Genomic DNA, 24056 nt, shown 5'->3' on the forward strand with positions numbered 1-24056 from the left:
AACCCTACACCTTGTATACTTTTTTTGTTAAATGTAGACTTCCAAATGATAGAATCTTAAAATAACTTCAACGTTTTTGTTTGGTCATAAGTGATAAATATTAATTTGTCATCCCCTTAGTTTTTTTTTTAAGTTTTCATATTAGTTTTTTGGGGCTTTTTTGAAACAAGCAAGTGTATTAGGAAAGCTAAAAATAAAACTAAAAACAGAAAATAGAACTGAACAATTCGCTAGATCTGCTTAACTAAAACCGGGATTCAACCTAGAAAACCCTAAATCGCCATAGAGAGAGCAAAAGAGGTGTCGACCGCCACAAAACATATCCACCGGAAGCTTCCTCATTTTTATTGGTTGGTTCACTCTATGGCGTAAACCCAAAAAAAAATCATCATTAGCCTCATCGTTTGAACCTCTAATTATTATATTACCTTATATTTCCAAGTCTACTAACTAATCTCGTAATACAGTATTTAGATATGGGCTACATGAAGTGATGGGCTTCCTTAAGATGGGCCTGGGAGGGGATTTTTCTTCGAAGTTGAATAAACAAGTTATCACTAGACGTACTTCTAGTTTGTTTAGGTATTCTTAGGGGTTTTTTTTAATTGGAAATGTTGTTTAAAATCTGATTGATAATTGTGTAGTTGTGTAATTTTGTATATGTTCGACAACAAATGATCAAATATGGTAGGCAAATAATTCTGTAGTGTTTTGTGTAAACAGAACTCTATAATTGTCATAATTTCTTGTTATTTTTTTCCTTAGAATGGTGTGTGTGTGTCCTATGAATGTTCACAATTTCAGAGTGAATGGAAATATCCATCTCCAGATGATTCCCGGTCTAATAATTGAACATTCTTGATTGAACAAAATAGATGATTGGTGCTCTTAAACACATCGCTTTCATAAATTTACAAGGAAATGTAGGAACATGACAACTTCTATAGACATAGATAATACATGTTATAAATCTAGATATGCATACACATCATCACCAAATGGGAGATCTCAAAATAGTATATCGGAGTATCACCATGGAACAAAACGGTCCATGAGAAGACATACAGTGAGTTCAGACATGGTTGCAGCTTCATCTTTCTCGCTTGTCTTTTGTTTAAGTCCTCTTTCTTCTTCTCCTTGCTGTTGTTTAGACACAAAAGAAGATGTACTCTTCTTCTTTTGCATCAATGGGTTTCTAGGTTTATCTTCTCACCCATCTTTTTCATCTCTCCCACCCAGACCTCCATAGCTTTTGCCATTCTTTTTTTTTTTCTTGTTGATCCTAATTTGAAAATATGAATGAGAGAGAAAGGAGAGGGTTGTTTAGTCATTTTGACTTAGAAAACCATGGTAAGTTCGATGGGTTTTCATATGCTTGTGTCATTGATGGAGAAAGGAGAAAACGTGGACACCTTGGTGGTATGGAGACCAATCCAATAATACAAGTCAAGAAGAATTGTCTTTTTGAGATATGTATAAAGTTTTTCATCTAATTGCCGGTCAGATCATCAAAAAGAATCTTGCGCGTTGCGCCTTCTTGAATTTTACAAGTTATACAAATAAATGACACGCTTGACGACCAGAAAAGAAAAACAAAACCAACGGCTAATTTCAACTATGATTTACTACAAATACGTTACGGGTTAAAATTGTTCCAACAACCGACCTTAGCTCAGTTGGTAGAGCGGAAGACTGTAGTCTGTGACAGAAAATCTTTAGGTCGCTGGTTCGATTCCGGCAGGTCGGAATTTTAGTATTATTTTTTTCTTCGCAAGAGCAAATAGGATTGAGTCATGACGTGTCATATAGTTCAATGTAGGGGTGGGCGTTCGGGTATCCATTCGGGTTTCGGGTTTTCGGGGTCAAAGATTTTAGTCTCATTTGGGTATTTATAAATGTCGGTTCGAATCTTTGCGGGTTCGGCTCGGGTTCACATAACCTATTCAAATTATTTTAAAAATTTTAAAATTCATTATATACTTTAAATTTTCAAAATCTATAAAAAGATAATATATTACATATAAATTTTAATAACAAATATGTTAAAATACCTAAATTTAACATATATATTGGTTTTCTTTGAATATTTGGATAGAGAATCAATATATATTTAACTATTTTGGTGTTTTTAGTATACTTTAGCTATTTTAAACATTTACTTTTTACTATTTTTATATATTTTTCGAGTATTTTTGAAAACTTAAAGGTATCTTATATATTTTGATTGTTTTTAATATACATTATGTCTAAAAATAATTTATATATTTAAGTATATAAATCTATTTTGGATACATTCGGGTACCCGAAATACTTCGGTTCGGATCGGTTTCAGTTTCGATTTTTTAAATACCAAAATTTTGAACCCGTTCGGATATTTAATCAATTTTGGTTCGGATTCGGTGCTACTTTTTCGGATCGGATTCGGTTTGGTTTTTCGGGTTCGGATTTTTTGCCCAGCCCTAGTCCAATGGTCTGGCCCAATCCACACTTCTTCTTATCTCATTCCATTGTTAATTATTTTCAAACCCCAAATGGCACTGGTTTTGATGAATATCTTTGAATGATTGTAATCCGAATTAGATTGATATATCCATTTCGTAGCGATTCCTTTCGTGTCTTAGTTGTCGAAGTTATGCTTTTGTTTTCCAAAAGTAGTTTTGATAAGTTTTGAAACAGAAAATGCAAAATACTAGTTTCTGGTCTAACCATCATTGAGAGTGTTCATACGTTATTTTCTTAAATACACAAACTTATTTGAATAGTGTACACACCAGATGAGATTGGAGTCTTACAGCGTGCTGCTGCATCTGGAAGGTTAAAAGCAACAGTATATCTGAGCTCTGTCCAAAGAACTCCAAAAGTTTAAAACGCAGTCTCCTATGAGATGTCTTTCACCCTGTTCTGCTGATGATTCCAAGACCCTTTTCGCCGCATTTAGTGCGCTGAAAGTGGTAGCAACAGATGAAGATAAGTGAGAAATTCAAACCCCAAAATGGAACTGAAGTAAACTTTCTTTGTTACAAAATGGAATGGATCTGTCTCTCTTGAGTTTTCAAATAGCTTACCTCGATAACACAGCCACAACGTTCAAGCTTAACACCCATTTGTAGACATGCCCTGTTCCAATCACAAAGATAGATCCGCTTTCTAATACCAATGACCGGTTGAGTGCACCATCATGAGATACTAAATGCATCGGCAATAACAACATGATGTGGCATCTCTCGGAGACTTCGAGGCGACCCGTTGGTCAAACTTCTGTCTGATTCAAATCATTTTGTCTAAATCCAGGGAGTCCAACCTTCATACATGTTGCAGAGATTATCAACACTTGTGGCTTGCTTGATTAGATAATCCACCTGCTCTGGAATACTAACCTCCCTATGGAAATGGTTAACAACACTTGCTGATGTAAGTTCTTTTTTTTTTTAAGTTTACATCCTAAATAATAAGAGTTTATTGGCAGCAAGTTGGATATTTGAAATGTACCTGTTATCAGCAATATTTCGGCCATCTATCTTCATCTCCATGGACTTGAGAACTGACAGTGCATAAGCATTTTTACCTGCATTTATCATTGCAAGAAGCCGCCTTAGGTTCTCAATTTGCTTGGGGAATCATTGTAAGCACTTGGATTGATAGACTAACCTCTTGTGGTTCGAGTATGTGTCCGTGTTGGAGGAGAAGCAACATCACTTTGAACCTCAGATTGTTCACTTGCAATTTGTGCGAGCCTAGTTAACATTGGATATAGACCCTTCACCGAAGATGCAATAGATGGTACCAAAGGTCTAAGGTTCTGATAGATCTCTCCAATTTTTTCACCATAAGATTGATATATAGCTTGCCCATGAATGGACGAAACTTCAATGTCTGTCTCGCTTTCCTTGGCCAGTGCTTCAGCAATAAGAGCATTATCCTTTGACAAAGTTGAGTTTAGAGGAACAAGGATCGCATTTGCCTGTTTATATATTCAAGAACTAAAGTCATTGACTAGAAAGAAAAATCAAAACAACAAAACCATAAGCACCGACGTGCAAGACGTAAACACCTTTGAAAGATCATCCACAAGAGAATGGTGTAAAGTGGCTGCCTCCTTTCCCAAGCTATGAACATCATGCAGATCCCCTGTTGTTGCGAGAACCTACAATTAATCACACACAATATATCACATACCTAGCATTTATGTCAGCGTATTCTTGAGATCCAAATTTGTTAGACCATCATAGATTCTTGCAATCAATCAAAATTTCGACGCAAATCAAGACCTAACCAGTAACCATTAAATCCTCTAGTTCTAGAGGCTCACATATAGCATCAAAGATCTGATACCACATTTGGCTCAAAACCAAAAGAATTGCAGACTATATATAATCACACTGAATTTGAGTTTTCCAGAGATAGAATGTAAGAGTTCACTTCATAAGTAAGAGAACTTGGACAGATGGTTCTAATCTCCGACAAGTAGAACTAAGATTCAAGTAAAAACTATAGTATCCTAGCAACAATATAATAAGATAAACCAGGAAGTCAGAAAAACAAAAGCTAATAGGAATACCTCTTTGAGCAGTGCACCAGTTTCAGTGGTCAAAGCAGTGTGGCCTCTTGATGCCCGGAGAAAAGAAGCTAATGCAACACTAACTTCATGTGTGCAATCCATCACTGACAGAAGACCACTTTGCAGATCACCTATAACATTAAATATATAGATTTGGGATCATATTTGTTATATGCAGCAATATTTCCTAACAACGATCAACAAAATAACGAATATGGCAAGAAATTTTAGTAAACGAAATGCAATTTCTAGAAAGTGGGAATTCTAGGCTAAGAAGAGGATAAAAAATCTAACCTGACGCAGACTTAGCTTTCACAGAAGCAATCGAAAGATCATTTGTTGCAGAATATAGACCAGTAGAAGCAGCTTCCAAGGTGCTTTGAGCAAGTTTCCATTCTTGTTCAACATCTAAAATAGTACCAACCAAACAATACAATTATCGATTTCAAAATATGTACGGACATTTATTTTTCCTATCAAAATGATTCAGTCACTTACGTGTGAAGGATTGATAAGTAACCTCCAGTCGCGTAACTAAGTTCTTATAAGTTTTCTGCCATGCCCTGGAGTCCCCTCTGATTCTTGGATCACCCTCAAGAGCCTCACACGGATTTCGGAAAATTCCATCTCTTGATGCTTCAAACTCCAGAAGAGACATGCAGATTTTGGCAATGTTTGATGCTTTCTCTCTAGCATCCCAGAGCAACTGCCGGCGTCTCGACAAATGGTCATGAAACTCAGTAGGAATACCAGACATCTTGGCAGAAGAAGTTCCAGCTGCAGCAGAACTAGATCCACCACAAGCCCACCCAATCGCTCTCTCTAGTTGTCCTTCAGCTATGATTGAGTTTTTCTCGCAAGCTTGTAGTCTTTCTATCGACCTAGTGATTTGGGGAATAGCGGAACGTATAGTTTCTAGTAGCTTAGCTCTGTTGAGATCTAAGAAACTAGAATATAATTTATCATCACTGACAAATACTTGTTGCAATGAAGTCCTAATGTTCTGTGAAGGGGTCAATGTAGTGTCGTTCATCCATTCCATTTGGACAATATCAAGGCTTGTCCGACGAAGAGCATCAGTTATGTCCTTAACTTGTTTCTTCATACGAGACGCTGCTGATTTTGCTGCGATAGTAGTTTCATGAGCATTGCAAAATTCCTCGAGCATTGTATGGACTTGTTTCCGATGATGACTATATTCTGGCTTCACTTGATCTCCTCTAACACCTTTTTCCTCTGAGAAGTGTTTCAAACGCTCGTGTTCTTTATCCATCTGAGATAAAAACGCAGGAGCAACGCTTCCTGCTAGGTAACAATCTACTCGTTCTTGAAGTTGGAACTCAAACTTCTTCTTTATAAATAGAATTAGCTGCTCAAGTCCTAATGTCTGATCCACTGACAGGGTAGCATCATGTATGCATGAATCAAGGAATGAATATATGATGCCTACTTTCCAGATGAAGAAGGAATGATCATTAAGTACACTTCTGAACCGCCATACACTCTCAGATAGTGATTGCTCACAGCTCAGGAGACCCCCAAAAGCAGGGAGCAAATCTGACATAGAATCCGCTGAGCAACTTAAGGAGGATAACGTTTTATCTAGCTGTTCCATTTCACTGAAAGGCTTAACCAATTCAACCAATATCGTAGAACTTCTGAGATTATTAAGCTTCTTGCATTCATCTGCATTAGTGAGCAGCCGAAACTGTTTCTCAGCTGAGACAAGAGCATTTTTAACTTGCGCTTCTTTCTTTACGAGCAATGATAGCCTCTGGCCCCATGATTGATTAAGTTGGTCAAGCTGTGTCCGGCAAGCCTCTCCTTGAGAAGCAAATTCCTCAACCTCTTCCCATGATAGATGTTCCCTGCTTTTCAAAGCTGCTATTTCAAGAGCTCGTTGCCCCTCAGTAATATGGCCAATCTTTTTCAAGTAGTCTTGCTCAAGTTCAACCAAGGAATCTCTTTCCACCTTTATCTCTACGAGTTGCTCCAGTGCAGTATCTATGGTTCCACGGACCTGAGATATCAATCCAAAGGCATCCATGAGATCTGAATTACTTAACAAGTACGTTTTAAGAACATCAGGTACAACAACGTCTGTCATTTGTGCAATTAAAGTCTTCGATGAAAGCAAGCTTCTGTGGAAGATCGAAGCCCAGTTGTCTTCAACACGGTGAGCAGACCCAGTCAAACTTTCTCCCACATTAGAAATCTGCTGACCAGCGTAATGTTTTACCTCGTTAAGAAAGTCCACTACTATCATGCACATCTCTATCTGCGCCTCTAAATTAGTGCTCAGACTCCTAGATTCGAATGCAAGGCTTTCGTTTAAATCATTTCTTTCTGTCGAAGCATTCAAAATATAGTGTACTTTTTCCTTTGACCGATCATAGAGTGAACTGATGGATGTGTGCAACAAATCTAATGCCTTCGACGTTCTTTCTCCAGAATCTTCAAACGTTCTCTTTCCAGAGTCCTGAAGATTCACTCTTTTGGTAGCCACATATTTATCAGATAAACCAGTATTGGTGCTTTCCACAAGTCCTCGAGACTGCATATAATTAATCAAACCATAGAAAAGACGATCCTTAGCCTTCGATTCAGGTCCCATTCCAATTGCGGCTGCCAGTTCTGCATACTCTTCCTCCAACTTCTTTACATCATCTTCATACTTTTCAACTTTACGACACAGATCATCGTAGCAGCTCCTGACAGATTGAGAGTCATCCCCATGTATTTTTGCAAACTGTTCACCAGCCTGTCTTTTGGCAAGGGAGAAGATTTCCGTAGACAGAGCATGCGCAGCTAACTGCAAGATTTGAGACCAATCATATACCTGACTTGTTGTATGGTAGTTCAAAGGTAAAATTCTTTGCAAAGCCAAAGAATATGTTTGAAGTGCAGCCAAAGCAGAGGAGACGCCGTCATTGAGATCGTTAACTAGAAGAGAAATTTCTTTGTCAATATTGTTGCATTGTGCTTGTGTTGGCTCCGGAACTATAGTCAGTCGAACTCCAGCAACAAGAACAGCAGATGTCAAGGACAAAGAACCCAATATGTCCGTAAACACTGTGGGGGTAGTAATTTCAGGAATCATATCTCTTCGTAAGGCACCAAGGATCTTTCCACGCTGCTCCATCCAAACCGCTGTTTCTTGAGCTTTTTCAGAGGCCAAGGCTTTTGCTCGAGAAAATTCTTGAGCTTGAATCTCAAAAGAAGCACGAATGTTTTCTGAATTGCAAGCTGCTTCTGCAACTGTAGTCTTTGCAGACGTCTCGCGAAGAATAAGTTTTGACCTTTCTTGATCAGCTTGAAGAAAAACAGATGATGCGATCTCATAATGATTCAGCACCTTGGAAAACCGCTGAAACACAAAATTTTACCATCATTAAGCTATCAAACGGGTCCAATGTCAATTCAGAGACACAGAAAGAAACCATCTTACCTCCAGAGACAATCCAACAGCTGGTAATGCGGCGAGTAAGAGATCATGATGCTCCTGTAAGGAACAGGGAAAAACCAGTATAGTTAAGAGTATGCAAGTAAACCAAGCTTACTATGTCATAGTGTGTGGCACGTAATGCTAATTCTACCAGAATTTAATTTTCTAGGAGAAGGCATGTACTGTGAAATAAAAGACAAATGAACATAAACGAGAACGGAACAATTATGATGTATTATGTCTACTTTGGTGCAACGAATGCTTACCTGCAACCGAACACGGATTTCATGCACTCTTGATGAAAACAAACTCAAGCTAACGGCGACCTCCATATCTTTTCTTTCCTCACCACCAATGGCAGCATCATCATGGGAATTTCCTCGGGTCCACTCAACAAGTGGGTCCCAAACAAAAACCTCCATCAACATCAAGAGTGTGTCCTTGTTTTGCCTCAGAACACCAAGAACAGCTTCACAATTTGCTCTAAATGTGCCTTCAACACCTGTCAACCCCAACGCAGCTTCCATTGTCTGGGTTAGCCGAAATGGTACTATCTCAGGAACTTCAAGCCGTTGCCCTTTATCAAAACAGACATTGTAATCTATATGTACCACATCCCCGCTACAAAAGTCCATGAGGATGTTATCCAAATGTCTGTCCCCAAGGCCGAGCATGTGACCAACTATACTCATAGCTGCGACACTACCAGAGTACCTGTAAATCAGAAATTTCTCATCTTTATTTTCAAGTTCACAAAATAACCCAAGTAAATGTGTGATGATGTCTAATATCACAGCAGCATAAGAAATCATGGGACCAAAACAGCAGGTCTGATCTATTTATCCACTTTTAAAGCAATCAGATAACGTTCCCAAATCCCAATTAACAATCTCCCAAGGTTTCTCAAACCGATAATGCCTTATAAAAAATAGTGATCACTTCGTACTCCTCTAAGTGAATAGAAACCTTTTTATTTGTTATTCAATTTGTCAGGAAAGGGAATGCTGTTTTGTTCGCTAGAGCTTCCTAGGGGTATTGTTAAAACAGTTGAGTGTTATATATTATATTTGCTAAGTACCTTTTTAACTTTGTTTCGAAGGCTTTGAACCCTTCACTAGCACACCAAAGTTCCCGGTGCAGTAGTTGTTTTGGCACCTCCTTCATAAGATCCAATTGTACTTGACGCTTAACATCATGAGGCCAGTCTCTTCGTGAAATCACTCTTCTTATGCCTTTCTCCTTGAGGGCCGGGATCATTTTCCCATAAAACATATCACTCGGTCGAGGAACAGGTGGTAGATCTGGACTTTTTGCACTACCCGGAGCTGATGGCGGCATTTGGGAAAGCTTGGCACGTGTCTGCCAAGACCTGAAAATGCTATATACGCTTATAACATTGTCTACCCACTGGATTAGACCAGCTCTACCACTAATAGGAGTGACAGAATAATAGCGAATGCCAATAGTACCACCATCTGTTGCTCGAGAGGAGCAGAAGAAAGTGTTAATTGCCTGAAGCAATTGCATAATTCTAGCGTCAAGGCGCAAGTCTTCCCTGCCTTTTAAGAGATAAATATATTTCTTTCCATCTGAGCCAATCATAATAAGCTTTTTAGGTCGTGTCTTGGTTGGAAGGATCGTCACATGATCTGAGAGAGAAGAAACAGTGACTATTCCCTGGAGTGAAGTGTCAGATTCAGACAAGGTGGGCTGCTTCTCCAGGCCAGGCATTGGAATGTTACAGGAAGATAACAAAGACAAACTAGGAGCAACTTCCTTTAGAGATATTGATGACTTCTTTTGATGAGAAGCCAGAGACGTGGCAATACTATCAAAAGGACGCCAAACTTCCCCCAGAGCAGCCGGCGTGGGAGGAGCTTTAAATGTCAATATTGCTGAATTTAAACGTTCTATGTACTCCTCATAGAACCAAACCTCATGAGGTGTTACAGGCTTCCTAGAGGTTGAAGCCAAGCGACGTTCCAATGCAACAACAATAGGGGCCATCATTGCAGAATATCTTGCAGCATTTATATCATTCTTTTCACTCTGGCTCAGAGTAACATTTTCTGAAACACGAGCAGCCTCTTCTTTCAACAGGTTTATCCGCCTTATTACATCTGGAAAAAGAAGTGAAAATTAAATTTACTTTCCTCCGCTGATCCGAAAAAGTGATTGCGAAACAACATAGGCAACTGAATGAAACACAACATCTGACGTTCAAATAATCCAAGAAAAATCTCTAGCAAAATAACACCTTCAGAACTCTATATATTTACGTTCACCAAAAATTCTACACATTATGTTGCTTCCCTATTGCAACCCTGAAACTCTAACCGACTTACAGCAAGTTGATAAGCTGGCACTACAGTCACGATCAAGTTTATTCAACCTATTCTTTAGATATAATTGGCATATGTTGCACGTGAAGAAGTCAGTTTTGGTTGGATATCGAAGGTCACTTAAGTACGAGCTGGTTGAGAATTATAAGCTAGAAATTTAAGGTTACCCATGTGGAGATCTTGCAGTGTGCTGAGCCACAGTTCCTCCCAAAGGACAGTCACATTCCCAAGCTCATTAAGCATAAGCTGCACATCTTGGATCAATCTTGGATATAGTTCAGCCTGCAGAGGAACATCACAAAGCACATATCAGTTGGTGCAGCCCTACGAAACAACTCTCACAAAGAACGAAAAGTTAGACAGAGTTTATGCAGTCAGCTTAGAGGAAAATTATACAAACAAACATGTAGATATTAAAAATTTCCATGACATCAGCAAAGTGCTCAGGATTTGGGAGGTTGACATTCCTTTTTAGGGGAAGACATTAACCAGGTTTGATATGTGGGTGATCATGAAATTTGAATATTTGATGCATATATGGTCGCTTTAGCTTGGAATATATGCACCGTTCTGACAGAAAAGTAAGAACAAATTTAAATCAGATTGAAGTTTAAGGTATAAATAATACCAGACAGGCCTTTACGTGCAACAGCTCTTCAGACGGCTTCTCGTCACATGCATTCACGTCTACAAGTGTTGGATACACTATGGACCAAGGACACAACTTCGCCAGCATTATTAGCAAGCCTTCTATTTCTTTTCGCACCACCTCCTCGGGGTGAGAACTCAACCGAGCAAAAAGCTGAGGTGTTACTTCCTGTGAATATTGTTATCGGAGAGATTAGAAATTCGATTTTATCCCAGAGACATAGAAACAAGAGAGAGAGAGAGAGAGAGAGAGAGCTTCTCACCTGCCAAGGCTCCAAGGGAAGTATCGAAAGAGCATGTATCAGTGTATCTTTTAACTCCACTCCGTAGTTCAGAAGGATGTGCAAAATATACAGTGTTGATCTTAATGTATGGCTACCAGCTTTTTTGTTCAGTGGATCATAGTCTACCCCTGTAAACTCACTAGTGCGTAGATTTTTTGATGAATAACGAAGGTACTGTGCGAAGCCAAGTGCTGAATGCCCAAAGAGAGATACCCGTCTTTTCCTCAGCGACCACCAAACTTCAATCAGCCTTTTAACAATAGGTGCTATATCAGTATCTTCCCCATTTTCCTTTGCGCAGAGCAGTATATCAGTTAATTGGGAAGCTAGATGAGCAGAGAGACTATCCCAGTCACAATCTTCTCCACCAGGAGCTGCAGCTGCATTTTCTATCGTTTCAATGACTTGCTTCTGCAATGCTTTCATTCTTACTTCGGAGTGGTCTGCCGTACTTGTATGATGGTTTCCATCTTGCTCAATGTTTGTGAGATCCTTCGAATCATCGTTCTGAAGAAACTGCATAACAATAGACTCCACCGATTGAGTCTCATCCTCAGTCAAGCGAAACTTTCCAGGTTGGATCTCTTGAGCAAGAATTCTTGTAGAGAAGGATGTCTGGATGATGGACTCATTAGATTTGCTTAAAGACTCTGTTGCCTGACGAAAACACCAAGAAGCATATGAAATCCAAGATTTTCCCATCGCAGAACAAAGTTGGGTGGACACTTTTGTAACCGTGCCAATCATCTCCTCACTGATAGCCTTTATGCTTGGCTTTGAGCTCTCGTATAACAAAGGCTCGCTACTTACAGATGAAGGAATTTCAGTTCTGTTAAAATCTGCTGATATCTTAAAGACGACCTTTTCCAAATCCACAGAACTAGCATCCCCTTTGAGCCAAGTTGCAAGTTTTAAGCATGCTTTTGCCTTTAAGAAGGCCACACCAGTATCCAAACATACTGGATGTAACGCAGTTACCTCAGGCTGTACAAACGACCAAAGATCCACAACAGCATCTTGAACTTTGTTTTCCTTATACATCAGCAAGGCTCCCTGGTACTGCAGATCTGATATAAGAAAGTCCCGCAGCTTAACCTCATCACAACTGGATACATGATCATTCAAATAGACTTTAAGGTGATTTGCAAGCAAGAAATTTCCTTGTTTGCGAGCAAATCCAAACAAGTCCATGCAAAGCTTTAGGGTAACCCAGGCAGTCGGCGATATTGTCCTATAAGTTCGTAGAACTTTTAACCAAGGGCTGCAGTCACGATGAATTCTATTGATCATAGACTGCATTGACCAGACGCAGGAGCTTAACATCAAATTATTGTGTTTCTGCTTAGGTTCGCTGTCTCTCATCTGATGACTCTCTTCAAAAGCATAGAGGCAATGCAACTGTGTGGCATATGGCGCTGTCTCAGATAATCCATCAAATGAAAGAGCTATTGAGGTTTCATCCAGCATTGATCGGGCCTTCTGTAAAGTATGTGAAACCTTTTGAGTATTTCCTTCAGCTTGGAAAAGCATTGCCTGCAAAAGCATCTGTTCACTTCTTTGCAAGGCCAGCTTTGGGTTAAGTGACGGCTCAGCACTAGTTTTAGGCGTTAAATCAAGACACGCCCATGCCCCCTGAATATCTCCTTCATCAAAGCGTGCCAAGGCCCGTATTGCATTCATTTCATTTCCAGCTGCAGTCAAAGAACCTGAAAAGCTTTTGCCCGCATGCCTTGCACGAAGAGCCTGTAACTCTGAAAGCCAGGAATCTAGAGATTTCCAATCAGATAAAGCAGCATAACTCTCAATTATCCGTTCAATTACAAAATGGATGTCATCAGAACCCATAGAGCTGAGACAGTCTTCTTCCTCTAATAAGTGAGCAAAATATGCAGCCGCTTTCTCATATCGTCCATCTGACTGATAAATCAACCCTGTGATCCATGGAAACAACGCTAATTCACCACTGAGCTTCTGACTGTCACTTTCTTCTGCGACCAAAGGAGATAAATTCATTGATACCCATTTGCTAACGCCAAGCAGAGCATGTGTATCATGATTCTGACTCAAAGCCAATGACAATTTCCGCAAAATTCCTGAGATGTCCGAAGTTATCTGAGCTCCAGTATTGTGAAGATTGTCAGAAGCCTGTACTTTATACTTTTCTTTCTTCACTAATGTTGCACGACCTTTTAGCTCTTCAAGCCGCAATGTGCAATACTCAACCGTGGCATTGTGAGACTGGAGTGATACACCAGCGTTCATCATTGGTTCGGATATACGAGAAAACCATTCTTCGCAAACTTTCCGGTTGGCTCGGAAAAACAGGACACTTTGTTGAGGTGCTGAGGATAAAACAGCAGTCCCCTCATACGCATTGTACACGTTTTTTTTCAACGCCTCTACAAAATCCAACAGTAACCTCATGGGTAAGAGATGGGCACCAGAAGAGCCAACAACATTTTGCTCGCTATCAACCTGCAGCACAGTTGTGATGTCTAATAGCATTCGCTCTAGGACTGCAAAAGTTTGAGTAGGGCCACCAAAGTTAGTACGGAGACGTGTGCTAACACAAAACCTAGCAGCTTCATGCACAGCCCACCAAGCGCCTGCCAGGTTATTCGCCAAGCAGATTCTCTCAATCGAGCCTTTCTCAGCTTTTATCGCCAACCACCCACTCTTGATAAGGTTTTGATCAGTATGCCCATCATCCGTATCCTTTGTTCCCTGAAAAGTATTAATAAGCCCTTGGATCCAAGAAGAAAAAGAAACTTTCCATCTCTGGGAAACATAATTCAAGACAGAGACAAGTTGCTGCGACTGAAAATGATGGTCAAGTTGCTTAAGTGCAAAGACTTGCTTCCAATGCAAGTGACCGTTTCCTAGCACAAGAACTTCGGCCCTAAGAGCCATATGTTCGACCTCACTGTGCATGCCACAAACATACTGGGTAGCTGGCAAGAGATGAGATAACAACTTAATGAATGCATTATTTATACTCATATCTGGATCTCCAAGCTTTTCAAGGAGGATCTCAGCAACGGAGTAAAATGAAATTGGGTGTATCAGCTTTACCACTAGAAGCAGCTCTAAAACCTTTGCAGATAGACTCCTCACTTTCGGTTCACTATCAAATGCAGCATCTAAAACCGCCATTATTATATCTCTAACTGCACCAGCATACGGAAATGTTTCATAGAAGTAAGCATCCATATTCAGATTCTTCGATATTGCAATTAGGTTCTCACAGAATTTCTGAATCCATTCAAGCGCCACTAGCTTTACATCAAGAGGGGATGAAAAGCGAAGAGCTTTAACCATCGTTAAGCTGTATTTCCTTAGATGCTCAACTACCATGGTAAAAAATGTATACTTTACTGGCGTCTTCCCATGATTCGTTTCTTTAACAAGCTTGCTGCCCGGCTGAATTAGCACGGAGCAGTTGCTAAGGAGCTCAACTGCAGCTAAACACTCCAACATCCTCATAATGCTGACTTGCAACTCCGAACAAGCATCAACATCTGACTCAAAAGGATTCAGCTTTTCAAAAACAAAGGAAATTAACTTCTCTGACCTCTTATGATACAAGACAGCAAGTTTTGGTACGTCACTCAAACTTTTTCTCCCTCCAAGAGAAACACAGGAAAGGAGAACCTTCATATCAAAGTTAATCATCGCCATAAGTTCGTTTTTTGAGAAGGCTTCATAGGCTGTAACATCAAAAGTCTTGTTTTCGCTTCCTGATGAGTCCACAAGTACAGTCTTCAACAACTCAAGTTCATTCGTCAATAACTCCATCGCCTGTTGAATAATTTCTTCACTCTCATGTTGAAGCAAGAATATGTATGTGTCAGAAGAGCCTGCAGTAAGTAAACGATTTGGGTGCAATCGCAACCGAGATATTGGAGATTCGAAGCAGAGCAACTTCGTCACACATGAAGAGAGGAGGCCTTGCTTCTGTAGAGACAGTAACTGAAGATTAGTTTTTAAGGTCCCATGGATCTGAGAAGTTGACATCTTGCCATGAACAGCAGCATTCACATTATCATTCTGCTCTAAGCTCTTGAATAACATCTCAAGAGAAGGGAAATAGTATGTCGAATACTTGTCGCGCAATATTTCTGCCAGAAGAGTCAAACACTTCCATAGATCTTCAATCCATTTAGCCCATCCAAACCTCAGCCCCATAGTAGACAAGAAACCCAATAGCCGAGGAATCATTTCGCTCAGAGGTTGGTCCATCTTATGAAGCAGATTGTTCTCTAGTAACCCAGAAGCAGTGGACCGCAAGATGGCTAAGAAACAAGAAAGCAAAGCAAGGAGCCTGTAAAACTGTTCCGGGGTTCCTTCACTACCATCACTAAGCAACGCATCCATGTCACCGAGAAACTTCGATAACAACCCAACCGAGAAGTCTAAATTATCTACCCAATGTTTCTGAAACTGCAAGAAGCTATCGAGAACAATCTGCCTATCAGAGGCGGCTTGGTCTTGTAATAATGCCCAACCAAGCAACATATCAACAATATCAAGAAAGTGAGGATGGAACAAAACATAAAACTTGGAAGAGATCAAGAAAAGAACACCGAGAGCCTGAGTCAACAAAGGTATAGAAGTCCTCTCATCTTCAAGAAGAGATTTGCAGGCGTCAAGAATTGGCAAAGCGTACCTATCAATGACATGAACATCCCCAACAGAAAGAAACTCCCGGACACTTTCAAGGGCAAGAAGAGTGGTCCCATCTGGAACACTAACATCCCTAATCAAAGGAAGAGCCCAATCAATGAAGCTATCAACGAGCATCAAAAGGTTGTGTCTTCCAATGAATTCGAGAGGAATAGAGCAGAGAATAGCACAAAGAGCTCCATATGCAGAAACACTAGCTTGCCTCACATCATAAGACCTGCAGAGAAGAGATTCAAAAGATTCAGACTTTAACCGAAAGAGTGATTGGGTATATATATAATCAGATAGAGAAGGGAATGATTTTTACTTGTCAGAGAGAAGTTGCCAGAGACCAGAGCAAAGATAGGAAGCAGAATTGGCGATGAGGATGGAGTTGGGAGGGTAAGTAATAGCTCTGTGGAGAGACTTCAAGGCAGCGAGACGACCCGAATCGAGGTTCCTCTCCGATTTGACCAAAGGAGCTGAAGCAATCTTCTTTTTGGGCTTTTTAGGTTTCTTGGTGGTTTTGAAGGGAGAGGAAGCATTGCTACTACTAGCAGAAGAGGTTGTTGATACGGGTTCCGAAGAGGAAGAGGAAGAAGAAGAGGGATTATTATTAGTTGGTAAAGCTGCAGAGAGAAGAGAAATCAGCTGCTGTTGCTGTTGCTGCTGATGGTGGAAGCCTTGCATCATCTCAACTCAATTGAAGAAGGTGGCGATTGCTACGGCGAAGACGATGGCGCTGCTCCTTCCGATTTTGCATCTCTTTTTTTCTTCTCCTCTTTGAAAAATTATTGGGTTTTGTTTTTCTTTTTTTATTTCTCAAGTTTAAGGAGGAAGAAAAACACAAAACTATACGGACAAAAGTTATGTATATGTAAAGGTTAGGGTTAATATTTAGATTTAAAAGTTTATTAATGTTTAATGTTTTTTTTTTAACTCTGGATAATTATACTATTACAAACTATGAGAATGTTATAGACGATTTTACAGCCGACAATTCTACCCGTCACTGACTGCATCACCTCACCTGAACCACCCTATCGTATCCTCACCTGAATGTTTAATGTTTAATAAACGAAATTGGAAGAAGAAGGAGCGGATGCAGCCAGCTTGTCTAACGAAATTGAAACCCTAAAGTATTTGCCATTGTTCCTTATCCCTTGTATATTATTTTAGGAGCACTAAAAAAAAAAATTTTGTCTTCATGTGTGATTTACATGAGTGCCATTTACATTTGGCAACTCCACATGCACTCTCACCACTTAAATCTAAAGACCATTTATTAACTAGAATAATTACAGGATTTGCCATCACCCGTCACATTATAATATTAACTATATTATATGATTCGTTGAGATTTTCTAACCAAACAAAAAAAACGTTGATAGTCAATGCTATATGATTGTCGATATTTTAGTGATGGCAATGATATTTATATAATGCGTGCATACATATATAGTTTTATATAACACATGTGACCACCGCTAATGTTATATACTTTTATAGTTCCATTTACATTTTCGTCATACATTTACATTTACATATATATCATATATCATATTTTATAAAGATTTCTTAATATTAATAAAAAATATAATGCATTACTATGAAAATGATGAAACGATAATGCATTCTTTTTGTATGAATACATCTTTTTGATCTGTGATTATAATGTTATCTCGAAATCAAGATTAGGTTGATAATTCTATGATCTTTAAACTATGAAAGTATAAAAAAAATAATGCATTACAATGAACATGTTAAAAAAATATGAGTCCAACTTTTTGATCTGTAAATATAATATCGTCTCTATATCAGTTCAAAATATAGTTTTTTCCTTTTTACTATGAAAGTGTTAAAATATCCAATGGTTATAACAATTATAATGCATTCGTTTTGTATGAGTCTAACTTTTTAAAAAAAAGTTGATGTAATGTCGTCTCTATAAATAAATGTTATATACGTTCACACATCCATAGTTAATGTAGGCTTTAATTTCATTCGTATCTCAATCAAATCCCTTATTAAAGTTCTTTGTGTTAGTATTGGCATTAAAAACGTATCAATCAAGGTCATATGATATCGTGATTGATAAAACCTTAATGTTTACTGACTTTTATATATTTTATTAAACACGATTTTAGTAACCAAAGGCAATCAACATTAATTGCCTGATGATATGCGGTTTGAATATTTGAATTAATTTAGGCACATTTGTACACGATTTTAGTAACCAAAGACAATCAACATTAATTGCCTAATGATACTAATTTATGCACATTTTCAATAAGAAGATTATGGTTAGTAATCTTTATCAAATATTTTGATTGTTTTACGTAAGAAGTTTTGATTTCATAATCAATATTAACATATCATTTATTATCAATGCATAGTCCATTTACAAAATATAATTAAGAAAAAATTTAGGAAATTTCTATCAGAATACCGAGTTTAGGTAAGTCTTATGATACACAGGTTTATATGAACCCAATAATGTTCCAGAAGTCGACGCTCTCAGACTGAGGTAATACATTTTTCACATATTTTGTTAACTAATGTTTTAAATTTCGCAATGTGATATTTTATTTAATTCCTCATTATAGGATTGCGAACGAAGGCTTCAACTGGTGACACTATTAACGGCATTATTCACGTCCTTTTCTAAGAACTTGCTGATCAGCATGATCATTTCTTATATTTTTATGCATGGTTTTATTTTTCTATTTCATATGTTTCTTTTTAACTTATATTATGAAAACAAATTTGGACTTATATTATATTAACATCATAAGAAATTATATTAGTATTTGTTTATTTTTATTAATTCAATTATATGATATATGATCGAAATAAATAATTAAACGAAACCACAATGTACGTAAAAAAATACATGTAGTTTTAATTTTTTATGCATTTTAAATCATATTTCTTTTAATAAAATGTGATTATCTTTTAAAATAGTCTCACTCCGCGCAGGGCGCGGGTCATCACCTAGTCTATAAGTATTGGCATTGTTTTTTGACAAAAAAAAAGTATTGGCATTGTTCTGTTGAGAAAAAAAAGTATTGGCATTGTTCTGTTGAGAAAAAAATGTATACAAGGCTTTTGCTTATGAGAATTTGTGCTCCATATACATCATCTTTCGTCTATTTAGGAAAATAACTATATGTATTGTTTATTACTATTTATTCATAATTCGTATTACCACTTCGATCCCTAAGTCTATTACCTACTTTCTATCTGACAATTTGATTTATATAGATTTGATGTCGCTTGCATGCGTAAGCTAAAGTAAAACCTATGCTAACAATATATATTTTCGCGAATTTATTTTCCATGGGAGTAAAGAAATTTCTTAACTGAATTATTGTAACCGTTTTAGTGACCAATCGACGCCATTAATTGAAGCTTTTTGAAATATATTTGTAAATTTTCTGCAATTTCAATTTTCCATCTCTAAATTTTAGTTTTCCTTACTCAAGAATCATGGTTCGTGTTCGCCTGGTTGACTCACCCATTTCTTTCGAGTCAGAAGAAAATATGGAGATGATCGACCTTCCCTACTGCATGTTTGCCGATGGTGAAGAACCAGTCGGCGTACGAGTTCTTGCTTATCATCCTTCGAGTGGAATCCGGTCAATCCTAAAAAATTTATCCGATGGAGAAATCCAGATTATCAAAACTTCTACCTTTGGAAGATTTATCGAGCTCGCAGATAAACCAGCATTTTCGGAGAGATTTGCTCGATATATGCTTTCAAGACAACTAAAGGTAAACAAGAAGCATGAAATTTGGTTTCGTTTTGCTGGAAACCCAATTAGATTTTCTTTAAGAGAATTTGGTATTGTGAGTGGTTTACCATGTGGGAATTTCCCAAAAAATCCCGGAAGAATAAGAAAGAGTTGTTGGCATAAACTCCGTATTGGCCTACTCTGTTTAGGAGTTCTGATGTTGTTAGCGTTTCATTGGTGATTAGGATGTTACGAAAGAAAACGGTAATGGACCAGGAGATTTATATAGATTTGATGTCGCTTGCATGCGTAAGCTAAAGGAAAACTTATGCTAACAATATATATTTTCGCGAATTTATTTTCCATGGGAGTAAAGAAATTTCTTAACTGAATTATTGTAACCGTTTTAGTGACCAATCGACGCCATTAATTGCAGCTTTTTGAAATATATTTGTAAATTTTCTGCAATCTCAATTTTCCATCTCTAAATTTTAGTTTTCCTTACTCAAGAATCATGGTTCGTGTTCGCCTGGTTGACTCACCCATTTCTTCCGAGTCAGAAGAAAATGTGGAGATGATCGACCTTCCCTACCGCATGTTTGCCGATGGTGAAGAACCAGTCGGCGTACGAGTTCTTGCTTATCACCCTTCGAGTGGAATCCGGTCAATCCTAAAAAATTTATCCGATGGAGAAATCCAGATTATCAAAGCTTCTACCTTTGGAAGATTTATCGAGCTCGCATATAAACCAGCATTTTCGGGGAGATTTGCTCGATATATGCTTTCAAGACAACTAAAGGTAAACAAGAAGCATGAAATTGTTTCGTTTTGCTGGAAACCCAATTAGATTTTCTTTAAGAGAATTTGGTATTGTGAGTGGTTTACCATGTGGGAATTTCCCAAAAAATCATGGAAGAATAAGAAAGAGTTGTTGGCAGAAACTCCGTATTGGCCTACTCTGTTTAGGAGTTCTGATGTTGTTAGCGTTTCATTGGTGATTAGGATGTTACGAAAGAAAACAGTAATGGACCAGGAGATTAGAATTAAGTATGCTCTTCTTGCTCTGGTTTCGTCTGTTTTGATGCCGACAAATATGAAGACAAAAATTCCAAAAGAGTATGTAGAGATGATTAGAGATTTGAACGAATTATATTTGTTACCTTGGGGAAGGCTTACATTTGATATGCTAATGACCAGCATCGAGGAAAGAGATGAAGTAGCGGTTTGTCAGAACACATTTGCCCTTAAAGGTTTTGTGCATGTTATTCAGTTAGTAATGGTTGAGGCTGTACCGGCTCTAACGGAGGTTGTGCAAGAGGCTGGTTCTTCTTCCGAGACAGACTCAGGTGGGGAAGACGATGATCTTCATGAAAAGCCTAGTAAGCGATTGACATTGAGCCCAGGACATGCTAGGGATGTTGATCAGAAATGCGAGGTAAAAACAAATTCCAACCGGTTATATATAATTTTAACATTTTAGTAAGGTTTATTTTTTAAAAAAATGTATGTTTACTATGGTTATAGGTTCCTGTCAAATGTATCATCGAAGACAAGTCTTCTGATCCGGTGGATGATGAAGCTGAGTATTACTTCGATGAAGACACCGATCTAAAAGTGGAAAATGTTAGGCGTTTACACTCTGAAAAGCATTGTTTCAACAATTACATGTTCAAGAGGGGATTAACTATGACCGATGTGGAGCGTATGGGTGGTAAGGGGAAGGTTAAAAAGAGAGAAACAAAAGCTCGAAAGAAAGCAGTGGTTCCTGAGATTGACTCCGACTCGAAGTTTGCTACGCTTCTCTATGACAAAATGAAGCCATAAATTTCTAAATTCGTGAAATGACAAAAAATCTAAATGCCACAGTCAAGGATGCAAGCCAGGAATTCGCTTCAATTGAGTCTCGGGTAGGAACGCTTGTAGAGAATAAGATCAAGGTCATGATAGAGTCGGTCATGCTTCCAACGTTAGAGCAAAAACGGTTTCAGATGAAAGGAGATATCATCGAAGGTATTGAAGCCATACTTAAGAATCAACATCAGTAACCCGCAATCAATTCAAAGTCACAGCCATCGTTTGCGGAAGACCTGAACAACTCTTTTCCGACGTCCAACTATACCGAGAATGTGAGTTCTCTATAAATAATTTTTAAACCAAATTGATTAATGTTCATACATTGTGTTATATTGATATTTTCAGTTTCACGACTAGACTCTACAATTTTTTTTCAACTAAGTTATCAATAAGAATATAGTTGTTATCCGAAATGTCAATATATAACCCATAATAGTTGGTCGTTTTGGTTACTATATATGTTATCTAGATATTTTTAATTAATTCTGATTTTTGAGAACAAATTATGGTGTGAACTATAGGATCAATCGGGAGAGGAAACATATGTTCAGGATGAACGAGCACATTTTTTAGATGGTGATATACATGTAAGTATCCAATCTTTTTCGTATGTATAACTACATATTCCAAATATGATGTCAAAGTTTATATTAACTGAACATGATTGAGTAACAGGATTTTGAGCCCAGAGGTTTGTCGTCTGATATATCTGGTTTAACTCCTCCTCCCAATGTAACATCTATGGAAAATCAAATGGATGATCATCAAGCTTCAAACACGGATAAAGTGCCGGCTCCACTTAATGTTAGTAAATGTTACAATTCGGTTTTGGAATTCTAACTTTGGATATTAATATACTTGACTATTTTCAGGTATCTACTCAATGTAACCAACCCGGAAGAGAAGAGGTTAATTTCTTCCTTTCTTTGTTGTTAACTGTTCTTTGTTCTAAGCGATATGTTTTTTCTTGACATTAAGATATAATATTGTTTAGATGTCCCTGAAGGAACCGTTCCAATTTTTTGAGAGTCCATCGTTCTCGCTTGGTTTGACACAGGAAGAAAACAGGATTACATAAACGGTAGACCTGCTAAACAGCCAGAAACGGTAGCAAATGACAATCAGGTTAAGCTCCCACAGCGTCGAAAGAGTTTGCGACTAAACCCCTTACTTAATTCATATTTGCTTCCTTCTGCTTCATTAGAGAAGGTACAAAATGTAAATCCAATGTGTTTTTAAAGTTTTCTTATTTTGGCGGTTCCTAAAAGTTATAACATTAGGACTTATTGTTTTAGATGTTTGAGATGGAATTGTTCCCTGTTTCTGAGATTCCGTCGTTCTCCCTTGGTTTGTCTCAGGAAGATAACCATGATGACCTGGTTACCGGGTTCACTGCTGAACAAATCGCAGTAGTAAAAGATAGTGATTTAGATCTACAAGAATGCAAGAGAAGCAAAAGACCAAAAACAGTTACACATGGTCTCGTCGATGTTTTCCAGTGTAGTCCAGATATATTAAATAGAGCAAGGGATGCCCAAATGGTTGTCTATGGGAAAGCTGATTCTTGGGAATATACACAGAAGTATACTAAACTTGCACAGAAGCTTAAATCACAGTTGTAAGTTATCCGGCTATCTTGTGTATATCCAGATATATTGAGATTGATTTGTGTCTAGTGATATTTTTTTTCCTTTCTAGTGTTATCAATCTTGGAGGGTGTCAAGTTTCAAACAAAGACATAATGGACATTGTCGCAAGGGCCAGGCCGTACTCTTCAAAGGTAGTAGAAGTTTCTTCATTTATAATTAATCAGATTGCTCCACTGATTAATATACTTCTTTGTAGGTGATGGATGTACTCATGAAGCATCTTACCTTGTCCTATGGTAAACAGTCTCGTTCAGTACAAGGCAAAAGATCGGTATTTTTTTATACCAAGTTCGTTGCTTCAATGTCTAGTAACTACTCCAAATTCTCCAAAATACCATACAAGGAAACACATATGTTTAAGAAGGGTCTGGTAGAAGTTTTTGGTGAGATGACGGACCATCATCCAGATGAATATCGTTTCTACTTCCCGTTTAATCTGGAAGAAACACTCGGTGGGCTTGTGTGTGGATACTTCCTCTTGGATCATTACAGTTTTGGATTGCAACAGCTCGCTAAGGAGTGACGCTTCCATGAGTTCTGAACTCAAACCAATATCTGAGATGTTTCCTTACCTGATGAGGCAAGCTGGTCTGCGAATTTCAAATTCTCAACTGAAACCGATTGGTGTTGAAAGACCAAAAACCATTCCGCAGAACATCATTTTAGCAGATACTTCATTAATGTCGGTTCTGCTAATGCAAAGACATTCTCTTTCTGAGATCGATACATGCCGTTGTATAGCACCACACATCTTAGCTTCTGAAGCGCAAAGGGTCGTTGTTCTGCTCTACGAATATCACATGAAACTTTAGTTTATTGTTTATGATTTGGATTTGTCTAATTTGTTAAATTTGACTCTGTATTTTAAGAATGAATTCAG

The 24056-nt window shown here is 38.1% G+C and overlaps 1 protein-coding gene, 1 non-coding gene and 1 pseudogene across 2 annotated transcripts; 1 reads left to right on the plus strand and 2 right to left on the minus strand.

Annotated features, from left to right (window-relative positions):
• Positions 1-876: 876 nt before the first annotated feature.
• Positions 877-1432, minus strand: LOC108810174 (uncharacterized; annotated as a pseudogene).
• A 229-nt stretch (positions 1433-1661) lies between these two features.
• Positions 1662-1747, plus strand: TRNAY-GUA (transfer RNA tyrosine (anticodon GUA)). Its single transcript is given in 2 exon segments — positions 1662-1698; positions 1712-1747. It is a non-coding gene; the product is annotated as a tRNA-Tyr (tRNA).
• Positions 1748-2680: 933 nt separating this feature from the next.
• On the minus strand, positions 2681-16764 carry LOC108810737 (uncharacterized). The gene is made up of 15 exons (XM_018582822.2): positions 16268-16764; positions 11257-16177; positions 10974-11162; positions 10513-10627; positions 9082-10123; positions 8270-8717; positions 8007-8060; positions 5057-7925; positions 4853-4966; positions 4559-4689; positions 4052-4144; positions 3649-3961; positions 3490-3565; positions 3066-3381; positions 2681-2942 (listed from the first exon to the last, which is right to left on the minus strand). The coding sequence occupies exons 1-14, from the start codon at positions 16630-16632 to the stop codon at positions 3282-3284; spliced, it is 10830 nt and encodes a 3609-aa protein (XP_018438324.1). The 5' UTR covers positions 16633-16764; the 3' UTR covers positions 2681-2942; positions 3066-3281.
• Positions 16765-24056: the final 7292 nt, after the last annotated feature.

The sequence above is a fragment of the Raphanus sativus genome, chromosome 6 (assembly GCF_000801105.2).
Source record: "Raphanus sativus cultivar WK10039 chromosome 6, ASM80110v3, whole genome shotgun sequence".
NCBI classification, from domain to species: Eukaryota; Viridiplantae; Streptophyta; class Magnoliopsida; order Brassicales; family Brassicaceae; genus Raphanus; species Raphanus sativus.